This window comes from Scyliorhinus canicula, chromosome 4 (assembly GCF_902713615.1).
Source record: "Scyliorhinus canicula chromosome 4, sScyCan1.1, whole genome shotgun sequence".
NCBI classification, from domain to species: domain Eukaryota; kingdom Metazoa; phylum Chordata; class Chondrichthyes; order Carcharhiniformes; family Scyliorhinidae; genus Scyliorhinus; species Scyliorhinus canicula.
The window spans coordinates 157,898,235-157,921,849 of NC_052149.1; the positions used below are offsets into that span (position 1 = coordinate 157,898,235).

The 23,615-nt window shown below is 46.1% G+C and overlaps 1 protein-coding gene across 1 annotated transcript in view; it reads right to left on the bottom strand.

Moving 5' to 3' along the window:
• Window positions 1-15,669, bottom strand: part of LOC119965117 (pantothenate kinase 3) — a 38,701-nt gene extending 23,032 nt beyond the window's left edge. Inside the window, exon 1 of the mRNA XM_038795449.1 lies at window positions 15,132-15,669. Within this exon, the coding sequence (XP_038651377.1) occupies window positions 15,132-15,159 (28 nt within the window). The 5' untranslated portion in view covers window positions 15,160-15,669. The remainder of the gene's footprint in view (window positions 1-15,131) is intronic.
• Window positions 15,670-23,615: the final 7,946 nt, after the last annotated feature.

Consider the following 23,615-nt stretch of genomic DNA (forward strand, 5'->3'; position numbering starts at 1 on the left):
TACGAAGAGCCTGGCTGGGAATAACATCCCAAATCTGACCTTGCTCTTGTAGAGGGCCACCTTTCAAATGGTTAAATTCAGCCAAGCACTTGCCAGGACTGCCCCAATGTCCTTATTTCATGTCCCTTCCAGTTGCACACCTTCGTCTTTCGAGCCCAGTGAACTGAAGTCTGCACGAATGTTTCTTTGCTTCAAAAGGAAATTAACAGCAACAAAGGGCAAACAAAAATGAAAAATGTTCAGAACTTGGAAGAAATAAAAACAAGTGGAATTATTCGAGATTGTGTCTTTTATTTTCAAATGGAAATGAAGAAAAAAGTTGAAAAGATGTAAAAGAGCAAAAAGAGTCAGCAAAATATAAAAAAAACTGAAATTCATAAAGCACTCAAATACACAAGGGTCAAAAAGAAATCAGACATACAAATATTCAGGAAAACATTGGTATGAATAGCATTACAAAAATGCAAACCCCAAATGGAATTTAATCTGTCTCCACAGCAGTTACTGTATATGCTGCAGCAGGCGTGTCACTTTGTCACAATAGACTACACAGTGCATAACTGCTGTAGCCTCAGAAAAATGAGAATGCTTTCACCCAAGAATATTAACTAATATTTGTCAACTGTGTGCCAGGAACAATTTGAGTTGATGATATTCAAATCAAACTTCCACTCGAGCAGCTTCCGCTAATTAGGCAGTGGAATTTAAAATTTCAGATCCTTTTTCTTAGATAAATCACCTGGTGAGTTAATCAGATGAGGTAAACGACTGGGTTCCTGCTGACTAACCTATTCCAAAAACAGTACTCCATGAAAATTAATTGACAAACCACAATTCACAGCGAAGGGTTCAATTCACACCCTGGTTGAATGGGTCTCAGAGTTTACTGTGCAGAAGAAGGCCATTCGGCCCATCGAGTCTGCACCGGCCTTGGAAAGAGCACCCGACCTAAGCCCACACTTCCACTCTATCCCTGTAACCCAGTAACACAACCAGACCTTTTTGGACACCAAAGGCAATTTAGCATGGCCAATCCACCTAAGCTGCACATTTTTGGATTGTGGAAGGAAACTAATCACCTGGAAGAAACCCACACAGACAACGTGCAGGCTCCCCACAGACAGCGGCCCAAGCCGGGAGTCTCAAAAGATATACTGCAGATCCCAATTGCAATGTTACCCAGTGCAATTTTACTGATTTTAAAAAAAAAATTTAGAGTGCCCAATTATTTTTTTTTCCCAATTAAGGGGCAATTTAGCATGGCCAATCCACCTAACCTGCACATCTTTGGGTTGTCAGGGCTCAAGTGAAATGGCCAAAAGCAGAGCGAGTGAGAGCAAGAGAGCGAGAACCTAAAGATAATCTCAGCAAGTCTGGCAGCATCTGGAGGTAGAGAAAAGAGCTAACGTATCGAGTCCAGAGGGAGAGGGAGACAGGCTTTAAGGAAGACAGTGAGGTATACAGATAGAACATACAATGCAGAAGGAGGCCATTTGGTCAATCAAGTCGGCACCGACCCATTTAAGCCCTCACTTCCACCCTATCCCTGTAACCCCAATAACCCCTCCTAACCTTTTTTGGACTCTTAGGGCAATTTAGCGTGGCCAATCCAGCTAACCTGCTCATCTTTAGACTGTGGGAGGAAACTGGAGCACCCAGAGGAAACCCACGCAGACACGGGGAGAATGTGCAAACTCTGCACAGACAGTGACTCGGCGGGGAATCGAACCTGGGACCCTGGCGCAGTGAAGCCACAGTGCTATCCACTTGTGCTACCGTGCTGCCCAAATATTATGGTTTAAGGCGAGAATTGGGGCTGGTTTAGCACAGTGGGCTAAACAGCTGGCTTATAAAACAGAACAAGGCCAACAGCGCAGGTTCAATTCCCATACCAGCCTCCCCGAACAGGCGCCGGCATGTCGCGACCCAGGGCTTTTCACAGTAACTTCATTTGAAACCTACTTGTGACGATAAGCGATTTTCAATTGATTTCAATTGCAGAGAAACCCCACGGGACCCAAGGGCATGACCGCCAGTGGTGTAAAGTGAAGGGGACTCAAGAGACAAGTCAGAGGAATGGAGTGTTCTGGGGAAATTGTAGGCTGGAGGAAGTTACAGAATGACCTGGGAAGCAGGGGCTGGAGAAAGAGCCCAGTGTGAGGCCATGAGAAATTTAAAGACGAATTCAAAAAGCTTTACTCAATGCACTGAGGGACAAGGAATTACTGTACGTCAACAACGAGCAAGACTGGAGTTTTGAATCTGTTGGAACTTTACTGAAGATGAAGAATGAGACACCATTCGGGAGTGTATTAGGGTAATTGAATCTGGAGGCACTGAAGGCATTTGAGGGATCCAGAACATTCATCAGAAGCACATCATATGACATGATGCTGTGGTTGTGAACGAATACCAACAGAGGGAAGTGGCATCAGTTAAGAGAGTTTGTGGCAGATCCAAAGATTGTAGCTTTGTTTGACTGCCTGCTAGCCAAGCAGTCTGATAGGCCAGAAGCAGTATAGAGGCACAGCGAGTGTAATCGGTATATCTGTGGAAATGCACATCTGCGAACGGTCATTCTGAAGAGCATCATTTAACAGCAAAAAAGAATTGATCCTTGAAGACCTCAGAGGGGAGGTTTTGCATTCTTTTGGTTTCACTCACACCTGAAATCAGAAGCCAACACTAGAAATTACCAAGTGATGATTAGATAGGCGTGAGTGAAACCAAAAGAATGCAATCTACAAGAGCTGGTTAATGATAGGAGATGTAATGGTCAACCAGGTCAGAGACTGTAGAGATGTTGAAGAGGGATGGAGCATCACGGTCAGTTACTGAGAACGTCATTTGAGACTCCTGTTATTGTTGGAGCAGAATCCAGTTCGGAGGGATTCACTGAAGATGAAGCGCGAAAGATAGGCTTTGAATTGATAAGCAACATGATCAAAGACCTTGGAGAGGAAAGGTAGTTTGTCCACGGAATAGTTGTCACTAAGAGCCGGACAGGGGGATGCCCAAGGACGTGTTTTCTGACAGTGATGATGGGATTTTGAAAAGGAGAGGGACTACACACCCAAGGAGAGGGAACCAATTACAAACCTGGCTCGCTTGGGACTAGGAATGAAAGGGGGACAGTCAAAAATTTAGTGGGAATGGGGTTAAAGGAGTCAGAGGCAACTCATGGATTGGGGAAGGGAGAAGCCATTCTTAACCTCATTATCCAGTTAATTTCAGAGCTGCATGGAGGTGTTGTCAATCTATATATGGCCAAGTAAAATGTGTTGCAAAGAAACAATGTGTCACCATTCGCAGTGAAAACAAGTTGATCAATTTTATGTCCAATACTCGTCTGGTCAGATAAATGATTTTTTGCTCTGTAACAAACTGTTCACTGATTCAGCATTAATGCCGAGAAAGAACCATATAAATACTCCGTAAAACCAGGCAGGCAAAGAAAAATCACTTTTCTGTCTTGTGCGATTATTTCTCAAATCAACATTTTCACAATTGCGGACTTAAATTTTGCTTATCTAGCTAATAGCAGGATGCTTTTAGAACCAACTTAATAGTCCGAGGGTAAATAAAGAGCATTTCTCTAAATAATTCTACAGAATAATTAAAACTCAACTGTCCAAAAACATTTTCCTGTCTTTAAACCTGAAATTCACAGTGTCTTTAGATTGGGCCTGTGGTGTGCAAATTGATGAGACAGCATAAATCTACTGATCTTGATTTAAGCCTTCAAGTACAGATTATTTTGCTGATTTAATAAATATCTGTACCAAAGGCCATGTCAACCAGTCTATGCACACAGCACAAGCAATGAAATGTTTGGCAACATATTGAAAACATGAAAGGCAGAATACTTTTTTTTTGGAACAGAAAAGGACCATTAAATCCATGGGCCTGGCTAAGTTGGTAGCATTCTTGCTCAGAGTCAGAACGTTATGGGTTTGAGTCTCATTCCAGGGATGGAAGGTCAATTTTAGGCTGACCATGCATTGTGGGACTGTGGAGTTCTGGACCATTGTCAGCATTGTCTTTTAGCTGAAAGATTAAACTGGAGGCCACGTCGAGTGGATGGAAGCGATCCCATGGCACTATTTTGAGATCACAGAATTTACAGTGCTGAAGGTGCCCATTCAGCCCATCGAGTCTGCACCAGCCATTGGAAAGAGCATCCTACCCAAACCGACACCTCCACCCTATCCCCGTAACCGCACTTGACCTTTGTGGACACGAAGGGCAATTTAGCATGGCCAATCCACCTGACCCGCACATCTTTGGACTGTGGGAGGAAACCCACGCAGACACGGGGAGAACGTGCAGACACCACACAGACAGTGGCCCAAGCCGGGAATCGAACCTGGGACTCTGGAGCTGCGAAGCCCCATCCTGGTCAATATCTATTCCTCAACAAACATCACAAAAACAGATCATCTGATTATTGTAACACTGCTGTTCTGGGACCTTGTTTGGTGCAAATTGGAGGCCACACCTTCTTCATTACAACAGTGACTGTATTTCAGAAGTATTTCAATAGTTGTAAAGTATTTTGGGAAGCCCTGAAGTTGTTGAAAGCACTGTATAAAAGGCAAGTCTTTCTTTATGTTTTTTGCGGAAATTAACCACACTCTTATTTTTCTCAATTGCTTTAGCCTAAATTGCCCCATGAAACCATTAATGCATCAATATATAGCCTCTAACAAAAATTTTAGTAGGGTGCAGGTTAGGTTGATTGACCATACTAAATTGTTAGTGTCCAAAAGGTTAGTTGGGGTGACTGGGTTACAGGGATTGAGTGGGGACATGGTCTTAAGTGGTGTGCTCTTTCCAAGGGCCCTTGCAGACTTGATGGGCTCAATGGCCTCCTTCTGCTCTGTAAATTCTATGAATCTATAATTAACTGAGAACATTTGCCATTTATAGACTAGAAGGACTCACTGAAAATCACTACAGTAGGATAGTAAGCAGATTTCTACCTCTTGAAGATTGTTTTGGCGCTTGAGCATTTGACACTGGATGCGACCCTCTTACCAGATTTAAGCAAGCTCCTCAATCTTTCATCATTTTTCCATTTCTGGTTGACAATTTCTAAATAAAGGAGGAAACTACAAAACTGTGAAGATGTTTAGATCTCAGCTGGTTTTAATTCCTCAATCTATTCATTAATCTCATCTGACAAAATCATGCATTTTGTTCATTATTTTCGATCACAGTGGAGTTATTTGCTGTTGGATCACACCAGTGAGTAAACAGAAAAAGTGAACTGGGTCAATAGATACAAAACTAAAGATGTTTAGATCTCAGCTGGTTTTAATTCCTCAATCTATTCATTAATCTTAACTGACAGAACCATGCATTTTGTTTATGCTGGATCACACCAATGAATAGATTTGCTCCTCCTCCCCTGCCCCACTTTTCTGCTTATAAATTTCTTAAGTCTAATAGTTATTCCTGCGTCTAAAGCACTGATCTGGAGAATCTTTTAAATGCAGTATAACTGTACGAGTTCATCATACCATGGCGAAACATCATGGAACTTGACAATTACATGAGAAAAAAAAAGAGGATTTACAACTTTAAAAAATTATTTATTGAAACCATGATGAGAATTCACAATAAAATGGATCTAAAATGTTTTGTTCTAATCATAAACATTTATCTTACTGTTTTACGTAAACTGGAGGTTGAAACCATCCAGTGGACAAAAAACTCCATGGGTGGCTTGTGTACATTTTGTCACTTAAATATGGGGCACAATGCTGCAGATTCTGGAAATCTGAAATAGGATCTGAAATGCAGTAGGGTAATTTAGACTTGGACTGTTAACTCTGTTTCTTTCCACAGATGTGAGCAAACCTGCTGAGTTTATCCAGCTTCTTTTGTTTTTATTACATTTTAGCACATTGGCTCGGAGGATGCTGGAGCCTGCAGCCGTTTTGTAGGGATCTGGTCATTCCTGGAAACTCAAGGTGGGACACTGGTGGACAGTAAAAGCACCTTAAAAGGTGCGGAGTTGGGTCTCTTCATCTAAAAAGTGTCTTTGGGGTATTAATAGATGAATTTTTTTTGTGTTAACTGAACATACACACTTTCAATTGATTTGAAAGCAGGAAAATGGTCTTATGGAGTTACATCCATGTCAATTAGTCAAATACAGATTGGCGGTGCCAAATGTTGTTTTACTGGTAGTAGATTATAATAGAGGAAGGAAAAGCTTCAATATTTCCTTTCACAGGTGCAGTTAGACTGGCAGAGTGATTTATTTTATTTTGGTATAAATGTCCATTTCAAGGCACCAAAAACTGGATTTATCAAATTTTCCTCCCGCCCCCCCAAAAAAGAGAGTTGGATTTAGTTTTGCCATCTTCCGAAGTGAGTAGCATGTAGTTTTTCAGTGCCTCCTAATGAAGATGAGTTCAAGTATTTACATTCAGAAACTGAACTGAACTAGCCATATAAATGTTGTGGTTACAAGAGCAGATCGGAGCTGGGAATCCTGTGGTGAATAACTCGCCTCCAGATCTCCCAAAGCCTGTCCACCATCTACAAGGCACAAGTGGAGTGTGATGGAATACTCTCCACTTGCCTGGATACATGCAGCTGCAACAACACAAGAGGCTTAACACCATCCAGGTCAAAGCAGCCCCGCTGGATTTGAATCCCATGCACAAACATTAATCTCTCCGCCACTGAAGAACAACAATGGCAGCAGGGTGTACCATTTACAAGATGCACTGCAGGAACTCACCAAGGATCCATAGAGAGCACCATCCAAACACATTACCAGGACCACTACCACAAAGAAGGGCAAGGGCAGCAGATACTTGGGAACACCACCACCAGGAGGTTCTGCTCCAAGTCACTTCCCATCCTCCTGACTTGGTGTTCCTTTACTCACTGGGTTAAAAGCTCAGACTGCAGCAGTTCAAGAAGGCAGGTCACCACCACCTTCGCCAGGGAACTAGCGATGGGCAATAAATGCTGGCCTAACCAGCGATACCCACATCCCGAAAATGAACAAAAAATTCCTGGTTGAATTTTGACTTGGCTTGTAACTCAACCTTTATTTTTGAAAGGATTTTTCAAAGCCTCAAAGGTTGACCTAAAGCTGTGAACTACAGCACTATGAGAAAGAGTATGTGCATAAACCATTTCATGAACTGAGTAATGTAACTGAGAAATGAATATGAATAAAAGCCCCAAGATTTCAGACTGATGCGCAACTCGAGTCTTGTGCAATTGTTACAGTCAACGGCATAGGAGCAGAATTAGGCCATTTGGCCCATCGAGTCTGCTCCGCCATTCAATCATAGCTGATATTTTTTTCTTCCCCATAATCCTGGATCTCCTTATTAATCAAGAACCTATCTCTATCTTAAAGAACTCAGTGACTTGCCGTCCATGGCCTTCGCCACCCTCCAGCTGAACAAATTCCTCCTCATCTCTGTTTTAAGGGTTCAGTCTGCGGTGGTGTGCGCCCTCAGCTTCTAGCTTTTCCTATTAGTGGAAATATCCTCTCCACATCCACTCTATCGGCTTCTCAGTATCCTTCAAGTTTCAACAAAATCCCCCCAATTTCCTTCTAAACTTCAGTGAGTACAGACCCAGAGACCTCAACTGCTCCTCTTACGAAAAGCTCTTAATTCCCAGGATCATACTTGTGAACCTCCTCTGGACCCTTTCCAAGTCACCACCACCTTCACCAGGGAACTAGCGATGGGCAATAAATGCTGGCCTAACCAGCGATACCCACATCCCGTAAATGAACAAAGAATTCCTGGTTGAATTTTGACTTGGCTTGTAACTCAACCTTTATTTTTGAAAGGATTTTTCAAAGCATCAAAGGTTGACCTAAAGCTGTGAACTACAGCACTATGAGAAACTATCCTTCCTTAGATACAGGGCCCAAAACTGCTCACAATACTCCAAATGGAGTCTGACCAGAGTCTCATACAGCCTCAGAAGTACATCCCTACTCTTGTATTTTAGCCCTCTCAACATGAATGCTAACATTGCATTTACCTTCCTAACTGCCTACTGAACCTGCACGTTAACCAATCTTGAACTAGGACTCCCAAGTCCCTCTTCATAGGCAGCAAGACATTTAGCTTTTGCGTTAATATAATTTTTAATGGGCAGCACGGTGGCCTAGTGGTTAGCACAACCGCCTCACGGCGCTGAGGTCCCAGGTTCGATCCCGGCTCTGGGTCACTGTCCGTGTGGAGTTTGCACATTCTCCCCGTGTCTGCGTGGGTTTCGCCCCCACAACCCAAAAATGTGCAGAGTAGGTGGATTGGCCACGCTAAATTGCCCCTTAATTGGAAAAAATAATTGGCTAATCTAAATTTATAAAAAAAAATATATAATTTTTATAGGGCGGCAGATTAATTAGCACTGCTGCCTACGGCATTAAGGAACCGGGTTCAATCCCGGCCCCAGGTCACTGTCTGTGTGCAGTTTGCATATTTTCCCTCATGTCTGCGTGGGTTTGACCCTCGCAACCCAAAGATGTGCAGGGTAGATGAATTGGCCACACTAAATTATCCCTTAATTGGAAATAAATAATTGGGTACTCTAAATTTATTTTTTTTAAATAAAATTTTTATGATACGTTCAGCACTTGGGAGTGGTTCAAGAATGCAGCTCACTACCACTTAGGAATGGACAATAAAGCTGGCCTTGTTAGGAATGCTCAGATCCCGAGGGTGAATAAAAATACCAGTACTGAAAAGGGTATGAAACAAAACAAATTTTAGATATATAGATATGTATATACCCCTACTAGAATAAAACAAATATATCACATGTGTTGAGATGCTTTCAATGATCTGTTGGAAGCATATTAAGCTCCATCTCCTCTGCCCAAACAACCCTCAGATCATAAAAGCAAATTATTGTGAACGCTGGAATCTGAAAAAGAAGGTACTGGACCATCTCAGCAGGTCTGACAACACACCTACGGAGAGAAAAGGGAGCTAGCGTCGAGTCTGGATGACTCTTGTCAAAGTCCTTGGGTCATACTGGACAGCCAAGAAAACACTCAGCTTCTTTTCTCCATTACCAATCAATCATTCTTTAAACCTCCAACAAATGCCAGGAGCTCATGAACTTTTCTCATCCAGACTGAAACTACCCCCCACCCTCAACTTTTCTCATGCCCGACGAGTCATATTTCCACAAATCTCCTGCCCCAGCCTTTAACTTGCCAATCTTTCTAGTTGGGCTTCTCTTGGTCGTCTCTGTCCATAATGCCCTCTTCCTTGATTCAACTGCTGTAAAATTGCTGACAACACAAATTTTCTTCACAGTTTCCATCCTAGTTAACATTGTGAATGGTTTCCCTTTCTTCAGGTATGGGCCTTCTCTCTCATACAACGCCACACCATCAAACTTAACTACTGTTAACATTTCTTTCAGTGTCATCCCACCTCCCTTTCCTCTCCAGTCTTGAACTGGATTTCTCATACCATTACCCATCTTTCTTACAAACACTGGTTTGAATCTCTCCAACTCAATTTCCACCCCTACGGAGTAGTAAAAGGGCACTAACCAATGTTCCATAGGAGATGCTCTTTGGCCGTGATAGTGGTACATTATTCCTCTTCATCTAGTTCAGCTGAACATTGGAACTGGTTTAGTTCTTCAGTTACTTATCCAACTACAGGCAAAGCATGCACATCAATAACTTTCCTTTTTGCCCCTATTAGTACTTTGGATTTCCTCAAGGATCAATCCTTGGTTCCTCAGAAAAGGACAGCACTGTGAAGCAGTGGGTTAGCCCTGCTGCCTCATGGCACCACGGTCCCAGGTTCGATCCCGGCTCTGGGTCACTGTCCGTATGGAGTTTGCACATTCTCCCAGTGTTTGTGTGGGTTCTGCCCCCACAACACAGATGTGCAATGTAGGTGGATTGGACACGCACAATTGCCCCTTAATTGGAAAAATGAATTGGGTACCAAATTTATTTTTTTTAAATCTTCCTCAGAAAAAAGCTGCCGCTTGCTAACAGAATTCACTGTCATGGGGCCAGATTCCAATTGTGACAGTCAGCTTTTTCTTTACCAGTCCTTTTGAATGCCTTATAGGTTGTCAAGACGGCCTGGGTCCAGTCGTGGATGTCCCATCATTTATTTCAAGCAAATTGGGAAGACAGAAGCCACTGCCTTACAGCAAGCGGTGATTATGCCACTGATTCAACCACACTCTGCGTGGGCAAAGATGCAGGGTGAACCAGACTGCGTGTAACCTCAGCACCCTAGTCAGCCCCAGTCAGAATTTCAGATCCCATATCCTCTCCATCTGAAAGACTCCCTACATTCAGCATCTGGTCACCTCTATCTCAGTCCATCTGCTGCAGGAACTACCACCCACGCTGTAGGCATCTTCAGGACTGCTGCATTGCACATCCGGTCAATCTTCCATTCTCAATCCTCTGTAAAGTTAGCTCAGCCAAAATTCTGTTGTCCATATTAATCCTAGTCCCCCAACTCAAATGTAAAATTCTCATCCTCTTGTTTATGTCCTTCCATGGCACACTTTACTTCAAGATGCAGAACCTGTAGTACTGACCCCAGATTTCTCCGCTTCTCTGGCTGGTCTCTTGCGCACGACCCTCCTTCATCCCACCATTGGAAAATAATTAAATGTCAACATTAGTAGGCATGATCACTGCACAACCCTTATGAATCTAAGTCCTTGTCTTCACACTCGGGATACCGCACATTATATTGAGCACTACCAATATGTTACATAGGATAGATTCAGAAGAGAACTAGTAGCTCAAAAACGGGCATCGATGAGGCACTGTGAGCCATCAGCAGCAGAATTATATTCAATCACAATGTGTAACCTCATGGACTGGTATATACCCCACTCTAGCACTACCATCAAGTTGGGGGATTAATCCTTGCTTAAAGAGTGCAGGAGAGCATTTTGTTTGAAGCAGCACCAGACATGCATAAAAATGAAGTGTCAGCCTCGTGAAGCAAAACTGCAGGCTACATGCATGCCAAACTATCAAAGCAGCATGTAATAGAGTGCCAAGCGATTCCACAACAGATCAGATCAAAGCTTTGCAGTCCTGCCACATCAGTCATGAATTGCAGTGGACAATTAAACATCTAACGGGAGAGGGTGGCTCCACAAATACCCACACCCTCAATGATGAAGCCAAGTGCATTAGTGCAAAAGCATTTGCAACGATCTTCAGCTGGTAGTGCTGAGTGGATGATTCATCTCAGCCTCCTTGAGATTCCAAATATCACAGATGCCAGTCTTCAGTCAATTTAATTCACTTCACAGTGTGTCAAGCAATGGCAGAAGGCATCGGATACAACAACGGCTATGGCCCCAACAATATCTTGGCAGTAGTATTGAAGGCTGGTGTTGCAGACATAGCTGCATCCCACCCAATCTGTTCCATAACAGCTCCTGGCATCTCCCCGAATGTGGAAACTTCCCCAGGTATGTGCTGTCCACAAAATGCAAGGCAAATACAATCCAGCTAATTACCGCCACATCAGTCTACTCTCCATCATCAGCAAAGTGATGGAAGGGGTGATTTACTGTATCATGTGGCGTGCTCAGCAATAACAGATGCTCAGTTTGGATTCTGCCAGGGCCACTCAGCTCCTGACCTCATTATGGCCTTAGTTGAAATATGGGCTAAAGAGTTGAATTCAAGAGGTGAGTGCGACTGCCCTCGACATTGGGGCAACACTTGACCAAGTGTGTCAAAGAGCCCGAGCAAAATTTGGATCAATAGGGATCAGAGGAAACTCTCTACTGGTTGGATTTGGGCTTACCATTAAAAAAATGGTTGTGGTTATTGGAGGTCAATAATCTCAGCCCCAGAACATTGCTGCAGGAGTTCCTCAGAGCAGTGTCCTCGGCCCAACTGTCTTCAGCCTCTTCATCAATGACCTCCCCTCAGGGCGGCATGTGGCGCAGTGGATAGCATTGGAACTGTGGCGCTGAGGAACCGGGTTCGAATCCCAGCCCTGGGTCACTGTTGTGTGGAGTTTGCACATTCTCCCCATGCATGCGTGGGTTTCACCCCCACAAGCCAAAGATGTGCAGGTTAGGTGGATTGGCCATGCTAAATTGACCTTTAATTGGAAAAAAAAAATTTGGGTACTCAAATTTATAAAAAAAGAATCAATGACCTCCCGTCCTTCAAAAACATTCAAAAGTGGAGAGGTTTACTGATGATTGCAGTGTTCAGGATCTGCAACTCCTCAGATACACACAAGACAAGTGCCAGGCATGACCATCTCCAATAAGAACTGAGCCACCTGCCGCCGACATTCAACAGCACTACCATCGCTGAATCCCCCACTATTAATATCCTGATAATTACCGTTGACCAGAAACTGAACTGGACCAGTTATATAAACACTGTGGCTACAAGAGTGGGTTACAGGCCAGGAATTCTGCAGCAAGTGAACTCATTTGCTGACTCTCCAAAGTCTGTGCGCCATCTGCAAGGCACAAGTCAGGAGTGTGATGATATACTCTCCACTTGCCTGGATAAGCACAGCTCCAACAATACCCAAGGGGTTGGTTTAGCACCGTGGGCTAAACAGCTGGTTTGTAATGCAGAACAAGGCCAGCAGAGCTGGTTCAATTCCCGTACTGACCTCTCTAAACAGGTGCCGGAATGTGGCAACTAGAGGCTTTTCACAGTAACTTTATTGAAGCCTACTTGTGACAATAAGCGATTATTATTGTTATTATTAAGCTCACCATCTAGCACAAAGCAGCTTGTTTGTTGAATGGACAACATATCCGCCACCAACATACAATGACAACAGCGAGTATCTCATACAAATGCATCTTAGCAAGAGTCAAATACCCTTGCAACAGCACCTTCCAAAGCCATCTTTATCACCTAGAAGGACAAATACATCAGATGAATGGGAACCACTTTAACTTCCCCACCAAACTACACATTATCCTGACTTGAAACAATATTACCGTTCCTTTAATTTAATCTTCATTGTCACAAGTAGGCTTACAGCAAAATTGCAATGAAGTTACTGTGAAAAGCCCCTAGACGCACATTCTGGCACCTCTTCGGGTACACAGAGGAAGAATTCAGAATGTCCAAATTACCTAATAGCACATCTTTCAGGACTTGTGGGGGAAAACCGGAGTACCCGGAGGAAACCCACGCAGACACGGGGAGGACATGCAGACTCCGTACAGACGGTGACCCCAGCTGGGAATCAAACCTGGGACCCTGGCACTGTGAAGCCATAGTGCTAACCAATATGCTACCGTGTTGCTTTCTCTGGATCAGAAATAAGGAACTCTCTTTAATAGCACTGTGGGTGTACTTACACCAGTAGGGTGTAACTGCATTATTCAAAGGTGGCTCACTACCACTTTCGCAAGGGCAATTAAGGATGGCCAACAAATGCCTGCCTTGCCAGTGACGCTCCCATCCCGTAAAGAATAAGAAAGAAAAGTAGAATTCTAATACTAGTAGATACACTTAATGGAACAAGGGTGTGAATTATCAGTCAAGGATTAAATGCTAAACATTGCAACAGCTGGTGCAAAAAAAAAAATCAGCATTCTATGTGAGGCTGACAATTTGAAATTCTTGTCATAACCTATACTAGTCATTCTCTCACCAATGGGAATAATTCAGAACAGAACATTCTGTTGGAATTTTAAACTCTGTCTTGTACTCAAATAAGTAAACCAACCTAGAAAAAAAATCTGAATCATCCAGTCTTTACATTTGGAATTAAATTAAAAAGGATGAGATACCAGTAGTTTAACTATGCATAATTAATCTTGTAATCTGCATGATTCTTTTTAAAAAAATCATTAGTTGTAACTACTACTTTACCACCAATGCCATTTTAAACTACTCATTCATAAATAACGTTTACTTTAATGAGAGTTACACCTACTTATTTGAATAGGTCAGAATGATTTGTTTGCAAAATCTCAGAAGCGCAATTCACACTAATCTGACAATAAGGGTAATGAATTAATCAGAATTAAAAAATATATAGTTATATAAAGTGAATTTAAAACCTTAGTGTTCATTGTATTAATACTCAGCATTTATCGAGGCATTTTTTAAAATTACAAACAGGAATGTATTAAATAGTCACAGTGCAGGAGTAATTCTTTCATTTAACAAAAATATTGTTTATTATAAGAACATCTTTAATTGGATAGATTTATAATCACATTAGACGGAGAACAACAAAAGAAACACACCTATAGTTATATACATTCAAGGGGGGTTTGAAGAGCATATTCCTGCACGTCACCCTTATAGGCAGATATTATAAATAGATCATGCAGAGTTATTACACAACTGGAGAAGTGGGAGGAATTTCTAAACATTGCAAAGATTATTGCCTTGAAACATAGGAACAGGCCATTCATCCCCTCGAGCCTGCTCTGCTACTCACCCAGATCATGTCTGATTATCTACCTCAATGCCATTTCCACCACATTATCCCCATATCACTTGATGTCAGTAGCAAACTCGAAATCTCTCTACCGGTCTTGAACATAATTAATCAGCTTCCAGAGCTCTCTGCGGTAGAGCGTTCCAAATGCCTCCTCAATTCTACCTTTTTTTCTGAGACTATGCCCCCATAGAGATCAAGACAGCAACCAATGCAGTCGCAGAACAATATGCTTCCATTATTAAAACGAACACCTTCCCTGCAAATCGGAAGAATTTCGAAAAATATTAAATAAGAGATGTCAAATGCACCTTTGTCAGAAATATCGAGGGGGCTAATGGCTAGTGCAATGTAACCAATTTGCACACTTCTCAAAATTGAGAACACAAGCGTCTCTTCCGTTACTACCGTGGTTCTACTTCCTGGAGAGAATCAGCGTTAGAAATGGCTATTTCCTGAAAGATGGTTCTCGCTCGTCGTTTCATTTCAGTGGCCGCCACAACTTCACTGCGATTTATTGAAAGCCATTTCTTTCAGAAAGCTATTTCAGGGACATATGTCCGCGCATTCCAACTACATTTAGCTGATTATTCCTCAAAAAGCTGAAATGTGGAATAAATTGTAATGTTATATCCCCCTCCCTCGCTTTACACTAGAATTTAGAATGGTGTTATGGATTTAATAACTTACAAGGCTTCTTGGCGTCCTTGATCTTCATGGTGACGTCTCCAGACACCCAGATGATTTGACAGTAACTCAGCTCGACTCGGCCTCCTCTTTTTAAATGCGTGGGTTGAAGGGATCAGCCGAGGGGGTGGGGTGCGGTGGGGGAAAGAGGTGCGGTCGGTCGACGGCAACCTGGCGCCGAATCGGTGTAGTGTCGTCGGATCGATTCAGATGGCAGAGAGTCGGCCGGTACCTGCAGCGAGCATCATCTTCCCCCACCCACCCCCTCGCCCGCCCAGTGCTCAGTACAGCCGCCCTGCGGAAGGACGGCGCTCAGCCAGCGGCACGGTCCGCCTCCCCTTGGCCTGAGAGCACAGCGGGGGGAAAGAAGGGGAGGTGCTGCTGCTCATGTAGCTCGGGGGCCCAAAACTCCTCCAGCTGATTGCGATGCTAGCTCACCTGGGCGCGGCTCGAGCTGTATCAATCACTCGTCCGGCTCCAGGTCACATTCCATTGGAACGCTGCTACATTCTAACCCGCGTCACCGCCTCCTCGCGACGTCTGCGCCACCGCCCTCCTCTGGGAAATGTAGTTTCCCTGGCCCACGCCCCCTCTGCTTGCCCAGCTGAAAGGGAACTACAATCCCAGGCGGCTCCGCGCTAGCGTCACGTGCCCCCGGTTGACAGGTAGGAACTATTCCTCAATGAGCTCGCGGGGGAGGGAGGTTGAGGAAGTGTGAGGTGGAGCCGGAGAGAAAGCTGTGGATGCGTTGTTTTATTTGATGCACCCATGCAAATAGAACAGGAGCTTTTTTGGTTTGAAATTGTTAGTCATTAGAATATGTAACAGAAGGTATAATGTATGTTCTCAGAAGGAAAAAGAAAAATACTGGTCGAACTGTTTTTTAAAAAAATGTATTTTATTACAAACATGTATCAGAACAGGCGACAACAAATAAACACCCTGGGAAACAAACTTACCACAATCAACTATACAGTCTGTACAAATCCCTTTTTAACCCCCCCTCCCCTCCTGCGATGAACAGCTCCTCAAACATGATCACAAACATCCCCCACCTTTGCTCAAACCCCCTCTACAGAACCCCTTAACTCATACTTTATCTCCTCCAACCGCAGGATGTCATACAGATCACCCAACCAAGCCGCTACCCCCAGTGGCGATGCCAACCGCCACTCCAGCAAAATTTGCCGCTGTGCAATCCGAGAGGCGAAGGCCAAGACATCAACCTTCCTCCTCTTCATGAGCTCCGGCATCTCTGAAGGACCAAATATCGCCACCAAAGGGACTGGGTCTACCTTCTTCTCCACTATCCTGGCTGAGACTGCAAAAACTCCCACCCAGAAACTTATGAATTTTTCACCACCCCAAAACATGTGCGTGGGATTCGCTGGCCCACACCCACACCTCTCCCTCATCTGCTACCCCCTGGAAGAACCCACTCAATCTCGCCGAGTCCTATGCACCCTGTGCATCACCTTAAATTGTATCAGACACATCCTTGTACATGAGAAGGTCCTGTTTACCCTTTGCAGTGCCTCGCTCCATATTCCCCAATTAATCTCCCATCCCAACTCCCCTCCACTTCCCATTTCTCCTTGATCTTCATCACCCGCCTCCCCGCTCCCCCAGCCACTTGTATATATCCCCAATTCTTCCCTCCCTTTCACATCCAGAAGCAGCATTCGCTCCAGCAGGGTGTATCCTGGCAACCTAGGGAACCTTTGCCAGACCTTTTGCGCATAGTCCCGAACCTGCAGATACCTGAATTCATCCCCTCCCGGCAGCTCTAGCCTCTCCCTTAGCTCCTCCTGATTGGCGAACCCATCCTCCAAATAAAGATCCCTCATCTTGACCAGCCCCACTTCCCTCCACCTCCTGTATACACTATCCCCCGACTCAAACCCATGATTCCCGAATAGTGGCGTAAACAACGACATCCCTTCCACCCTAAAATGCCTCCTTAACTGATTCCATATCTTCACCGTGGACTGCACCACTGGGCTCCCCGAATATCTACTTGGAGCAATTGGCAACGCTGCCGTCACCATAGCCCTCAAACTGAACCACTTACAAAATTCCTTCTCCATCCTAACCCACTCTACTCCTCCTCCTTCCCACCATCTCCGCACCTTATCCACAGTAGCCGCCGAATAATAATGAAGCAGATTCGGCAACACCAACCCTCCCTGCTGCACGGTAGCACAAGTGGATAGCACTGTGGCTTCACAGCTCCAGAGTCCCACAGCTGGGTCACTGTGTGGAGTCTGCCCATTCTCCCCGTGACTGCATGGGTTTCCTCCGGGTGCTTGGGTTTCTTCCCACAGCCCAAAGACGTGCAGGTTAGGTGGATTGGCCATGATAAATTGCCCTTAGTGACCAAAAATGGTTTCGGAGGGTTATTGGGTTACGGGGATAGGGTGAAATTGAGGGTTTAAGTGTGTCGGTGCAGACTTGATGGGCCGAATGGCCTCCTTCTGCACTGTATGTTCTATGCTTGTTCTATGTTTATGCTGCCTCTGTAGCAGGGTTAGAACATATAACATAGAACAACAGTAATGATCACCCTACTCAAACCCACGTATCCACCCTATACCCGTAACCCAACAACCCCCCCCCCCCCCCCCCCCAACCTTACTTTTTTTTTTAGGACACTACGGGCAATTTAGCATGGCCAATCCACCTAACCTGCACATCTTTGGACTGTGGGAGGAAACCGGAGCACCCGGAGGAAACCCACGCACACACGGGGAGGACGTGCAGACTCCACACAGACAGTGACCCAGCCGGGAACCGAACCTGGGACCCTGGAGCTGTGAAGTATTTATGCTAACCACCATGCTACCGTGCTGCCCCTCATCCTCGGCACCATCCACGCTGTCATGGGAGTGTCCCTTTAAGAAATGTTTTTGTCTTATCACATGACTTAGAACATAGAACATAACAGCACAGAACAGGCCCTTCGGCCCTCGATGTTGTGCCGAGCAATGATCACCCTACTCAAACCCACGTATCCACCCTATACTCGTAACCCAACAACCCCCCCCCCCCCCCCAACCTTACTTTTTAAGGACACTACGGGCAATTTAGCATGGCCAATCCACCTAACCCGCACATCTTTGGACTTCAGTGATGTCATTGTGTGGGTGGAGCTGGGCTGTGGCTCTGGCTTTTTACTTTCACTTTTGAGTTGGTTTTACTTTCGCTTTGAGTTTGAACTGGTTTGTTCTGCACAGGTTGAAAAATAAGTGTTTCTCTATCTACATTTAAAGGCTGTTTCCAGACTGCTTGATAACATGAAAATAAATAATTGCTTTCTGGAAGGAATTCAAACCTGCTGTTTTGAAAAGGAAACAAGATTGTCAATACTGGGTCTTGAGTGCTGTGTGCTTGGCCACACCTTTGAAAAGGGGTTTCTGGTTTATGGGATCTTGTTATTCAATTGGAACAGCTAAAGGGGGAATTTATTAAGGGTTATATATATATAGAGTACTGTAGCTGTGTGGGGTACATGTGTTGGTAATTGATAAAAATGCTTAGTATGTGTGTTTATAAAAATGTTAACTAAATTCATAGAATAAACTTTAATTAAAAGTGCTTAAGGCCTCTGTTGAATACCACCTGAAAGGCAGGCCCTTGTGCTCATCGTAACCAAAATTTATAAACTGTTGTTGGTCAGGTGAACTCCATGATATACTTTGGAGTTTTCTAAACCCTGGCTCATAACAACGACCATACAAAGTCCGAAATGATTGTGTCCAATTTCTGAAAAAAGGCATAAAGATCAGGAGAGCCTGAAAAATAATCAAGAACCTGGGCAGAATATTCATTCTCACCACTTGGACCCTCCCCGCCAACATCAACTGCGGTGTATCCCACCTCCTGAGATCTCCCCTGGCCTCCTCCACCAGCTTTGTTAAGTTCCACATATGGAGCCCCGTCCATTCCCTCACTACCTGAATCCCCAAATACCTAAACCTATTCCTCGCTACCGTAAATGACCCCCACCCCTAAATTAGCCCGCTGTCCCAGCTCATTCACCAGGAAAACTTCACTTTTCCCGACATTTAGTTTGTGTCCCGAGAACCCACCAAACCTCCCCAGCAGCCCATAATCCCTCATATACTCTCCAGTGGATCTGAAACATACAGCAACAGGTCATCGGCATAGGGCAGCAACCGATGCTCCCTCTGTCCCCTCATAATCCCCTGCCACCCCTCTGACCCCCTAAGAGCCATCCCCAAAGGCTCTATGGAAACTACAAACATTAACGGCAACTGTGGACACCCCTGCCTCGTACCATTGTGTCAGTCAAAGCTTTGTGAACTCATATTATCCGTCCTCACCCTCGGCCTTGGTGCCACATATAGCAACCGCACCCATGCCACAAACCTCGGCCTAAACCCAAAGCTTCCCAAAACCTCGAACAATTACCGCCAATCCACCGATCAAATCCATTCTCCACATCCATGGACATCACCACCCCCGACGGATTCATCACCACATTCAACAGCTGTCTTATGTTACTCGCGAGCTGCCTGCCCTTCAAGAAGCCTGTTTGATCTTCTGCAACCACCCCCGGGACACAATCCTCCATCCTCGCCGGGAACAACTTAGCCAATACTTTCACATCCGTGTTCAATCATGATATGTGCCTATACAACCCACATTCCACCAAGTCCTTCCCCTTTTTTGGGGATTAGCGTGATTACTGCCTGCGTCATTGTCTCTGGCAGCTCCCCCTTCTCCAGCGCTTCAGCAAACGCCCCAACAGGAATGGTGCCAGGTCCATCGTATGTTCCTTGTAAAATTCCGCCGGGTACCATCTGGCCCTGAGGCCTTCCCCGACTTCATACCTCTGATACTATCCAGCACCTCCCTCAGACCGAGAGGCTCCTCCAACACCTGCCTCTTTGCTTTCTCCACCTGGGGAAATTTCAGCTCGTCCAGAAACTGCCCCATGTCGCCCTCCTCTCCCCCTGGGTCCACCTCATACAGTCCCTGGTAGTATTCCCTAAATACCTTGTTTATCTTCCCCGGCTCCCACACCACATCTTCATCCCCCGCCCTAGTGTGCCTTCAATATTTCCCTGGACACGGCTTGCCTCCGCAGCTGGTGTGCCAGGATGCGGCTCACCTTTTCCCCATACTCAGATTGCACCCCTCTTGCCCTACGCAGTTGCCCTACTGCCCTCCCCATCGTCAACCTGTCAAACTGCCCCTGCAACTTCTTTTGCCTCGCCAATCCCTCTGCGGTGGGCACCCTCGAATACTCCCTGTTCACATCCACAATCTTGCTCACTAGACGATCATATACCTCCTTCCTTTCCCTATACGTACGAGCCTTAACAAAATAATTTCCCCCTGGAAATAATTTCCCAACAAATGGCCGCCGACACCTCCCCATTCTGTTTCAACTCCAAATGCTCCTTAATTGCCGCCCACACCTTATCACAAAACCTCCATCCGCCAACAACCCTGAATCAAACCTCCACCCCGGCCTCTGCTCCCGTCCTGATCTAAACCAAATCTCCAGCCGGGGGCACATGGTCCGAGGTAATTTGCCCACATTCCCTGCCCCCTACATCCCAACCAAAATCTCCTGGCTCACTACAAAGTAATCAATCCTCAAATACACTTTATAGATGTGTGAAAAGAAGGAATACTCCCTCCTTCCTGGATTCTGAAAGCACCATGGATCCACCATACCCATCCTCCCCACAAACCCATCCTCTCCATAAGCTCAACCAGCTCCCTTGCTATTCTTACCCTACACATCGACTTGGGGCTCGACCTATTCACCCTCGACTCGAGGACACAGTTAAAATCTCCTCCCATGATGAACTGGTGCGTGGCCAAATCCGGGATAGCTGCCAGCAACCCCCTCATAAAACCCACATCATCCCAATTTAGGACATACACATTTACCAACACCACTGGTGCCCCTTTCAATCCCCCACTCACAATCACATATCTCCCACCTAGATCCCTCACATCCTTCGCAGTCACAAATCCCATTTTTTGCTCATTAAAATTGCCTCTCCTCTCGATTTCGAATCAATCCCCGAATGAAAAATCTGCCCGCCCACCCTTCCTTCACCCAACGTGGTCCTTCAGGCGGAGGTGCATCTCCTGCAGAAAGACCACCCCCCGCTTTCAAGCTCTTGAGGTGCGTAAACACCCGCAACCTTTTAACCGACCCATTTAGTCCACGGACGTGCCACGTTACAAGCCTTACTGGATGGACACCTATGCCCCCAATCCCCTCTACTGTCCATCATCTTCCCTACTTAACCCCAGCCCCCTTAGTTCCACCCTATACCTAGCCCCTTCTCTGCCCCTGACCATGTAATCTCTCACCCTCTGCCACCTTGTAGCAACCTGCCCCCTTCCCCCCCCCCCCCCCCCCCCCCCCCCCGGCCTCCCAACTTGGGCCTTCTCCCCCACCCCCTCACTTCCGTTCACCAGCATTACTTGCTAGCATGGCAGCCCCTGCTTAAAGTCACCTCCCAAAGACCTCCCCTCCCACTTCTCAGCTCAAGGAAGAAGGCTCCCTGCCGACCTTACCCTCCCCCACTCAAACAAAGACTCCTCCTGAAATCCAGGCAGCCTTCTCCAAAATCAAACAAACAAATGTTAAACATAAACAGTCCCATAAAACAGGAGGAGGGGGGGAGGGAACTGTGGTGAACATATTGCATTAACCATTCACCATGTATGTAACTGTACCACGCTGTTTCCCATGAGGCTCCACCATGGACCATTGTAAGGTATTACTGGAATGTATCAGGTTGATGCCTTTGTGGGCTCCGCCCCTGGCTCCTCCCCTTGAGGGGAGATATAAAGAGCAGTAGCTCTGGAGGCGGCTCTCAGGAGCAGAGCAGTTGCAGGCAGGCACTGTTCTAGTCGATTAAAGCCACAGTTTACTTCTACTCCTTGTTTTGCGTGAATTGATGGTCACATCAATTTAATCGACTACATTACCACAATGGAATCGGCCCTCAAACCTGACCGACTGGAACTTGACCCACAAGCAGCGGAGGCGAAAGGGATTTTTTCGCACTGGCTCCGCTGTTTTGAGGCCTACCTCACCGCCTCCTTCTCGCCTTCCATCTCTGATGATCAGAAGCTGAGCCTCCTCCACGCCCGGGTGAGCCATCGAATCTCTGTAAAACTCGAGGAAGCTTCCACCTACGCAGACGCCATTGCGATGCTGAAGGGTCTATATGTAAGGCCAGTGAATGAGGTGTACGCGCAATATCTCCTCACTACTCGCCACCAACGCCCCGGGGAATCGCTGGAGGAGTACATACGCGACCTCAAAGTCCTTGCCCGAAGTTGCAACTGCCAGGCCGTTGCGGCCACTCAACATATGGACCTCGCCGTCCGGGACGCCTACATGGCTGGAGTCAGGTCCAACTATGTGAGAAAGCTCCTACTCGAGAAGGGTGCCCTAGACCTGGAACATAGAACATAGAACAGTACAGCACAGAACAGGCCCTTCGGCCCTCGATGTTGTGCCGAGCAATGATCACCCTACTTAAACCCACGTAACCCGTATACCCGTAACCCAACAATCCCCCCATTAACCTTACACTACGGGCAATTTAGCATGGCCAATCCACCTAACCTGCACATCTTTGGACTGTGGGAGGAAACCGGAGCACCCGGAGGAAACCCACGCACACACGGGGAGGACGTGCAGACTCCACACAGACAGTGACCCAGCCGGGAATTGAACCTGGGACCCTGGAGCTGTGAAGCATTGATGCTAACCACCATGCTACCGTGAGGCCCCTAGACGGTAAAGCTAGCATCCTCCCTAGAAGTAGCGTTCCAAAGCCTCAACACGTTCCCATCGGATCACGTGACCCCCAACCAAAGAGTTACCCAGGCTTGTGCTGCGCAGCTGCCCGCCCAACACGGGGGGCTACCCTGCTATTTCTGCAGCCAGCATCAGCACCCCAGGCAGCGCTGCCCGACCCGGAATGCGAACTGCAGCGACTGAGGAAAAAATGGACATTTCGCTAAGGTTTGCCTGGCCAGGTCCAAACCCTCAAAATTGAAGGCCCAACCCTCAGACTCACAGGCCCGCAGATCCCGCAGTGTAGCAACTTGCCTGCTGGCTCCGCCGCCCGGACGCGTTATCGGCCTCGTGGTGTCCATGGGAGCTGCCATCTGTAAGCCCGCACAACATGTGCGACTCTCAGGGGCTGCCATCTTGGCCATCCTCGCCCATGCGGCCCGCCACGTGCGATTCATGGGAGCTGCTATCTTGGACGCCATCTTCCTCGCCGCCCGACATGTGCGACCGATGGGGGCTGCCATCTTGGTCGCCATCTGCAACGCCACCCAACATGTGTGGCTGACGGGGGCATCCATCTTGGGGCCACCCCAGCACCTCCGACCACGCCGGCTACCCGCAACTCAGCGCAGTCACCCTTGACAGTCGCGACCCAAACACCTCCGAAGCTCCATGATAAACGTCCG